The sequence below is a fragment of the Nipponia nippon genome, unplaced genomic scaffold (genome assembly GCF_047370975.1).
Source record: "Nipponia nippon isolate SJK-2023a ecotype South Korea unplaced genomic scaffold, ASM4737097v1 scaffold_19, whole genome shotgun sequence".
Lineage (NCBI taxonomy): Eukaryota > Metazoa > Chordata > Aves > Pelecaniformes > Threskiornithidae > Nipponia > Nipponia nippon.
Genome location: NW_028262335.1, coordinates 125,834 through 133,684, shown reverse-complemented (window position 1 = coordinate 133,684; position 7,851 = coordinate 125,834). Strand labels below are relative to the sequence as shown.

At 60.0% G+C, this 7,851-nt stretch overlaps 1 protein-coding gene across 2 annotated transcripts; it reads left to right on the top strand.

Moving 5' to 3' along the window:
* Positions 1 to 2,131: 2,131 nt before the first annotated feature.
* Positions 2,132 to 7,363, top strand: LOC148055991 (coiled-coil domain-containing protein 81-like). 2 transcript variants are annotated; one of them, XM_087755319.1, is made up of 11 exons: positions 2,132 to 2,193; positions 2,382 to 2,443; positions 3,008 to 3,164; positions 3,765 to 4,021; positions 4,403 to 4,488; positions 4,998 to 5,101; positions 5,351 to 5,468; positions 5,718 to 5,829; positions 6,211 to 6,389; positions 6,725 to 6,850; positions 7,235 to 7,363. In XM_087755319.1, the coding sequence occupies exons 3-11, from the start codon at positions 3,020 to 3,022 to the stop codon at positions 7,269 to 7,271; spliced, it is 1,164 nt and encodes a 387-aa protein (XP_087611445.1). In that variant the 5' UTR covers positions 2,132 to 2,193; positions 2,382 to 2,443; positions 3,008 to 3,019; the 3' UTR covers positions 7,272 to 7,363. The 2 variants fall into 2 exon arrangements, with proteins under 2 accessions (XP_087611445.1, XP_087611446.1); XM_087755320.1 differs by lacking the exon at positions 5,718 to 5,829.
* The last annotated feature ends 488 nt before the right edge of the window (positions 7,364 to 7,851 follow it).

Genomic DNA, 7,851 nt, shown 5'->3' with positions numbered 1-7,851 from the left:
TAACCTCCCAAACATTAATCCCAGTGAAAACCAGGCTCACAAGACACATCAGGAGGAGCAGTCTCATTACGCCAAGAATGTTCAGGGAGCTGAGAGGCCAATGGAAGGAGGCTAGAAAGACCTCTCCTGGAGGAGAGGCTGCCATTCTTTCTTCTCTCCACAGAGGAGAAAGCGGGGAAAGGTGGAGCTGCTGATTTTCTCCAGGAACAGGTTCTCCGAGTACTGGGACAGCACTGCAGGAGCCCAATACCGGAGCAGGCTCAAGGCCAGTGGTTTTATCAGAGCTCTCCCAGGCAAAGCAAACCAAGGTGATAAACAGCACAGCAAATGCAGACAGTGCAAACAGTCCTTAACGCTGCTTGGAGTTTGTCGCACAGCAAGAAAGGAATCAAGCACCCGAGCGCTGAAGGAAAGGCATAATTCAGCCCCCAAAGTAAACACTCGGGGAAGACAAAAAAGTTGTTTTGGCTGGAGGAGGAGAGAGCGGGCTGGACCGAAAAGTGGGCACACAGCCGGGCCCAGGGGTGGCGATCAGGCTGGGCAACTGGGCTGACAGGAGCCTCATGAGGAAAGCAGCTTTGCAGAAACTGCCCTGGGGGTCCTGGTGGGCACTAAATTGATCACGAGCCACCAACCTGGCCTTGCCACAAAGGCGGCGCCTAAAGGTCTGCTGGGCTGCGTTCGGTAAAGGGTTGCCAGCAGGTGGAGGCAGGTGATCCTTCTGACCATCAGGAAGCCCTTTTTCACTGGGAGGGTGACCGGCCACTGGAGCAGGTGGCCCTGCTTGAGCTGGGGGGCTGGACAAGATGACCTCTGGAGGTCATCAACCAGCCTGTGAGTCTGTGCCCATCCCCTGCAGTCCCATCCGCAGCTTCCAGGTCTCCTGCCTTCTCCGCCTTGGAGGCTCAGAGCCCCTTCTTTCCCTCCGGGCAAGCTGAGACACCCTCCATGCCCATCCCTGTGAGCTCCGATGCCCTCCCTCCACCTTGCTGGGCACTGCCCTCCCCTCCTCTCCCCTTCTTGCACGCCCGCATCTCCTCTCTTCCCATCTGAGCTACTCAGCTCCCACACTGGGCAAGACTGGGCCGAGCTGCCTCTGCACGGTCAGTCCGAGGGGTGCTGGGGATGGGCAGCACTGTGCGGGCAGGTTGCTTTTGCGCAAGAATGGGCCAGCACACGGCATCGTTAACAGCCCATCCTTGCCAAAGCCCTGCCAATGAACGTCCTTGCAGGCACCGGCTGGTGACCACAGCTGGGAGCAGGCCCCCGGGTGTCTTTATTTGGCATCTCCAGGAGGAATACGGTGTATGGAAAGGCCCCATGCAGCTAAGGGCTCTGCTGCTGCAGAGGAGGCAGCGCTGTGCTCATGTCCCACGTGCTGCCGTAATGGCCTCGTGCTTTATATCGGGGCTCTCGGAGCTCCATCTTCTTCGCCAAGCTAAAGGAGAAACCAAAAGGTGTTCAGCTGGATGTCCAGAGAAGAGGGCAGAGACCTCCTGCCCACCAGCTCTGGTCTTGGAGGCTTTCTGTGGTCTCCAAGACAAGCCCTGCCCTGCAGACCCAGGCCCATCAGCCGAGAGCTGGCAGAAGAGAGGCCAAACCCCGGAGGAACCCACCCCTGTCCCCATCTGCCCCACTTCTATCTACAGACATCTCCCACAGAATAAGGCTCATGTCTGCCTGTGCCCCAGGCGAGTCTTGGAAGTGATTCAGCACCTGATGCCTGGGCCTCGCTGGGGAGAATTGGCCCCTGGGATGGATGGAGGCAAAATGGCCAGTGCAGCCTACTTCCCCGTGTAGGTCGAAGCCTGGCAGGGTGCCCGGGGGGGAGAAGGGTGTGTGTGGGTGTGTATCTGGCCCTGCAGCCCGCCTGTGACACGGGCTGTGGTCACAATGGGACACCCCGCCTCTCCGGCACACCTTATCTCTCCCCACGGCACCCCAACCCACATTGCCCTGCGAGTCAGGGACGAGCCCAGGCGTGGGGGCTGCTCTCGCCACCGCTCTGCTCTTGGGAGCTGCTTTGCAGGCAGGAGGAGGAGGCAGAGGCAGGCGGTGCCGTAGCGCCGGGGCTGTTTGGTGAGGTGGAGAGGAGTGAAGGAGCTGGGCCAGGAGGAGCTGCAGCCATGGAGTGGTTCTCCTCTGATTTCCTGCATGCGCTGTCTCCAGAGCTTGCAGATTTCACAAAGGACGGTAAGGCCTTCAGCTCCCCCGAGGCCCCGGTGGGCACAGCGTCGTCCTCTCTCTGGGGTGGAGATGCGTTGGTGGTTTGCCCCAGGGAGAGGGCCCCATTTGGAGAAGGGGACCTGAGGTTGGGAAAGTGCGGGATGGTGGTGAGCTTGATGACTTCACGCATGGCCCGTCTTTCTCTTCTTCCCCAGATATCACTAAAATTTGGGAGAGCGTGTCTGAGTGCTATCGACAAGAGCTACTGCTGAAGAAGGTGGGGCTGGTTTCCTCCTCCTCCCTCAGACCACGGGGGGGTTCCTGACCTCTCCCTTGCCCTGCCATTGAGCACCTTGATTGCTCACCCAGCTTAGAAAGCAGACAAAATGTCCCAGGAGAGCAGGAGAGTTGGCAGTTTGGCCAGAGACCAACTTTCCTGTGAACGCAGAACAGAAGCCAAGCCAGGCTTTCCAAGGATGATCGTAGGGTTTCCTCTTTGGAGCCTTCCTTAGCCCTGCTGGCAGGGAGTAATGACCAGCCAGAGAGCCCAGGCCAGGGCTGAGCCATTCCTCAGCTGTTGGCAATTCTTGGGCCTTCGCAGGCTGTGGGCGCTTTCCGCTGCGTGTCCTGCACCTTGCAGCTCCTGGAGAGGAGGCAGCGGGGCACCGTGCGCAGCGCAAGGCTCTTCTCCAAAGCTTTCCTGCATGCCTCGGCTTGGCCCTTGGAGCAGCAGGGCCGGCAGGGCCACAGATCACCCTAAGTCAAGGCCACACAAGCCTTCCCTCCTTTGTCCCATCTGAAAAATGCCTGCTTTTTCTTCCCTGCTTGCCCTTCTTTTCAGACTGTCAGGCTAATGGGTGTGGGGACCGTGCACATTACGGAAAACACCTTCTGGTACGGAAACCTGGAGAGTTTCAAGGCTGAGAGACCGGTGTTCAACCTGGACAAGCCCTTTCTGGTGGGGAAGAAGCTGCCCAATGAAAAGAGATCACAGCCTGGTAAGATGAGACCTTCGGACCTGGGCTTCCCCCTGTGTCACGGCTGGGGTTCCTGCCACCCACCAGCTCTGCAGCCCTTGCGGGGGGCTCTCTGGGTGCCATGCTGCACTGACTGCTGCTGGAGAGCACTCTCTTGGAGGTGCTGCTGTGGAGTCACTTGGCAATGATGAAGCTGATGCTCCCCATCAACGCTGCTCCATGCCAGCGTTGCTGCTCGCTCCTGCAGGCGGCTGGTAGTTTAAAAGGGGCCGGAGTGAGCTGTAGTTTGGCTGGCAGCAGAGGAGAGAGGGTTAGCAGGCCCCAAGGCCAGGCATGGCTCTGCTGTGACACTGGTGGTGGCTGCGGGGCACCACGGGGTTGGGAGTGTGTCTGGTGTGGTGTCCTTGCCCTCGGATGGCCCTCTCTGCTCCTGGATAGGGGCAGCAGCCTGCGTGGGGACAGGGCTCCGGCCCACCAAGGCAGGACGTCTGCTGCTGAATGGGGGGTCGGTGGTGTGGGAGGAGGGTTGGTGGGCTCGCGAGGGGCCGTTGTGCTGAAGGGTGATGTGAGTCCACGGAAGGGCTGATCAAGTGTCTTTGCTGTTGGGTGGTTTGTTCGCAGAGGATTTAGAAGCGGCGGAGGTGATCTACACCGAGGTCGCCTTGCGCCTCCACGTTCCCAAGGAGAAGGTGTTGAAGTGCATCAAGGCGACCGTGAAAGTCTTTGTGTGGGCCTTGTCCAAAGGCAAGAACTTCGACTTTGTCTTCAAGAACGTGGGCATCCTGCTGTGCCGAGAAGGGAGGGTGACCATGAGGTTCTTTGAAAACCTGCTCCGAGAGGTGGATAAGACAGGGAAGCTGGCAAACGCTTTCCTCCAAGTGAGTTTGGCACGTTTTCCGTACGCCCGCTAACTCTTTTGCAACGGGGTTAAAGGCATGGCCTTGGGCAGGCTTGCCACGGCACCTGTGGCTGGGCCTGCCCTCCTGCTTCCAGAAAGCCATGCCCCAGGGACGAGCTGAGGCAAGGCCAGGCCCCTGGTGTGGCCCGTGCTTTGGCTCCTGCAGACACAGCGCCAGCAGGGTCTTGCCACCCCAAAAGGCCAAGATGGTGGAGAGGCTCGTAGCTTTGGGCAGGACACAGAGGCCCAGGAGGGTGGTGGAGAGGCAGCTGGGCTGTGGGTGGCGGAGAGGTTGTGTGCCCTTGTGACCAACGGGTAAATTCCCTGGGGACCCCCTGCCATGTCTCTGTCCCTGTTGCAGACGCCAAGGCTGAGGCCCTTGATTGTAGCCCGCACAGAAAGGACCGTTTTCCGGATGCCTCCCGGAGGCGTCTTCGTGTTCCCACAGTGAGTATGTTTTTCTCTAGCAAAGTGAGTACGTTTGCTTCTGGACGGGCCAAGCGCGCAGCTTCTCAGCCCCTCTTTGCTCGAGCCGCAGGGAGCTGCCTAGGGCCTTGCTGCCAGGGCTGGTCTCCTCCTGCAGCTGGGTGGGAATAACTCTGCCCAAGGAGTGCTTCTGCGTGAAGTCCGCGGTGCCTCTTGCTTCTTTGCAAAGCGGGCTGTCTTGCGGTGGAGTCCCAGGGAAGAGGGCCTGCTTTACCTTCCCAGCCTGTGTGGGAACTGCCTTGGAGGCGCAACGAGGGACCGTTGTGCAGAGAGCTTCATCGGCTCCTTCCCTTTCCCTTGAGCGAGACTGAGGACAAACAGTGTTGTGCCACTCGGTCTCCTCCTGTGTGCTGCCAACCTGTTAGGCCTTCTCCTTTGCAAAACTGGAGGGCTGTGAGCAGCTTCTTCCCAGAGGCTGCAGTGGACTGTGCTGCGCGTCATTCAAACCGGTGTCCCCTTCTTCTTTCCAGCTTTGTGCACATCGATGAGGAGTCAGCAGCATTGCCTGAAAGTGCTTACATCCACGGAAGTGGAACAAGGCGCAGATCCAGCGCCAAGCCCCAAGCAACTCTGGGTACGTTCCCCTCTTAGGAACCGACGTCCTCCATGCCAAAGAGAATGCCTTCTCAAGCCCGCAAGGTGTCCCAGCAGGCCCCCCTTTTTCTGAGTGGGGACCCAAGGAAGCAGTGGGACAGCAACACTCTGGGAGCAGCACGGCCCTCAGGGAAGGGGAGCGGGCTTGGACAGGAAGGCCGGCACGTCCTTCATGTCCCAAGTGTTCCGCGGACGCAGCTGTGAGGAGCTTCCTCTTGTTCTTCTTCAGGGGCTCTTCCCGGCCAAGGCTTCCTTTCTGATCGGCGTCTTCCTCCAATTCGGATGAGTGATGGGAAGGTGACGGGAGAAGAAAGGAAAAAGTCTGAGGCTGGAGTGCGGAGAGGGAGGTGAGAGTCTCGGAGAGCTGGCTTTGGGAAAGCCCGCGCTCTTGGCCCTGCCTGTGGGAGCTCTTGCCCTTGGCCACGTTGGCTGTCCTCGTGCCGAGCGGTTAGGAGCACGTGCGCTCTTAGCTCTTCCTGCTGGCTGGGAAGTGTGTAGCAGGTGTTGTGGTGAGGCACGGGCTTGGCTCTTGAGGACAAGCTGGAGAAGATGCTCCCGCTGTCCCCAGACAAAGTCCTCATGTGGTGTGTTTGCAGCGTGCTGCCACCAGTTGCGGGGGACTCTGCAAAGAAGGGCAGAGACATCAAGAGGAAGCAAGCTCCTGAAGCTAGACTGCCTGCTCTCGACAGGCAGGGGAGATGTGTCCCGGTACGTGATACGGACTTGCGTCACGATAGCGTCCTACGTCCGTGCAGGAAGGCGGCATCCGCTCTGCGGATGAGGAGGCTGAAAGGATCCCTTTGGATGCTTTCGTTCTGGGACTTCTTTCGGCTCCTCCTTGCAGTCTTGCGCAGGACTCCATCGTTCTATCCTGGGCTTGCCAGGGGTCTCTCTGTGAACGGGATCTCTGTTACGCCTCGGTATCTAGAGGAAGTAGAGGGTTCACTGCCAAGCCCTTTGGGGTAGAGAGGAGGAACCCAAAGTGTCCCTTGGCTTCAATGGCTGAGGGACGGAGCCCTTAATGTAGCCTTGGTTGGAGAAAGAGAAAAATGTCTGAGCTGCCTCCTCTTTCTTTGCCTCGCACAACAGCTGCCACCAGTGGCAGAGCACCGGAGGCCAGAGGAAGATGCTGCCTTCCATCCCGGAGCATCTGAAAGCAGGAGAAAGAAGACTCTGGCCCCTCTGGCAGCAGCGACGGCTTCTCTCTCCCCTCAGGGAGCAGAGAAGACGAGGACACCAGCCCCCTGGTGGGAGACACCACAGCCCGAGTAAGTGTGTGGCAGCAGCCGGCAAGGCCAGGGAGAGTCGAGCAGATGGGGCCAGCATGCTCCGGGGTCAAGGAAGCCGAGCCCTGAGCCCTGAGGGATACGGCCCCTTGGGTTTCCCCTGCCCCTGAGACGGGCATGGCCTGGGCTAGCCCCCGATGCCCGGTGACTCTGGGCAGCCCCCCAGCACGTGCCTGAAGCTTGTCCCACATTGAAGGGGCCAGCGGGGGCCAAAGGGAGCGTGGGCGCAGGGGCAGGAGCGGGCAGGGGCGGGCAGGGACTAGGGCAGGCAGAGTCTCAGACAGGGTGCGAGAGGGAATTTGTCCCTGCCCTTGCAGCGTCCGGCCACCACGGGCAAGACAGGTGCTCGCAAATCTGGAGCCGTACAGAGCCCGCCAGGAGGAGTGGAGAAAGGCCACGGAGGTGAACAGGTTGCGGGCAACGGCCCCAGAGCAGTTCCTCTGGTAAATATCTCCAAGCACAGGAGGCATTTTCCTGCAGTGGCACGTTCCTCCCTTGCCCGGGCAGCAGCACGCGGGAAGGACTGTGTGTTCCTGGCAGCTGGCTAGCAGGAGAGCAGCGGGGTCCTGAGGCTGTGCCCCTGAGTCACAGCTGCCTTCCAGCCCCAGGGAGATGTCCGCGGGCAGAAGAGGGGCGGATGGGGACAGGGGTGGGTTCCTCCGGGGTTTGGCCTCTCTTCTGCCAGCTCTCGGCTGATGGGCCTGGGTCTGCAGGGCAGGGCTTGTCTTGGAGACCACAGAAAGCCTCCAAGACCAGAGCTGGTGGGCAGGAGGTCTCTGCCCTCTTCTCTGGACATCCAGCTGAACACCTTTTGGTTTCTCCTTTAGCTTGGCGAAGAAGATGAAGCTCCGAGAGCCCCGATAAAAAGCACGAGGCCATTACGGCAGCACGTGGGACATGAGCACAGCGCTGCCTCCTCTGCAGCAGCAGAGCCCTTAGCTGCATGGGGCCTTTCCATACACCGTATTCCTCCTGGAGATGCCAAATAAAGACACCCGGGGGCCTGCTCCCAGCTGTGGTCACCAGCCGGTGCCTGCAAGGACGTTCATTGGCAGGGCTTTGGCAAGGATGGGCTGTTAACGATGCCGTGTGCTGGCCCATTCTTGCGCAAAAGCAACCTGCCCGCACAGTGCTGCCCATCCCCAGCACCCCTCGGACTGACCGTGCAGAGGCAGCTCGGCCCAGTCTTGCCCAGTGTGGGAGCTGAGTAGCTCAGATGGGAAGAGAGGAGATGCGGGCGTGCAAGAAGGGGAGAGGAGGGGAGGGCAGTGCCCAGCAAGGTGGAGGGAGGGCATCGGAGCTCACAGGGATGGGCATGGAGGGTGTCTCAGCTTGCCCGGAGGGAAAGAAGGGGCTCTGAGCCTCCAAGGCGGAGAAGGCAGGAGACCTGGAAGCTGCGGATGGGACTGCAGGGGATGGGCACAGACTCACAGGCTGGTTGATG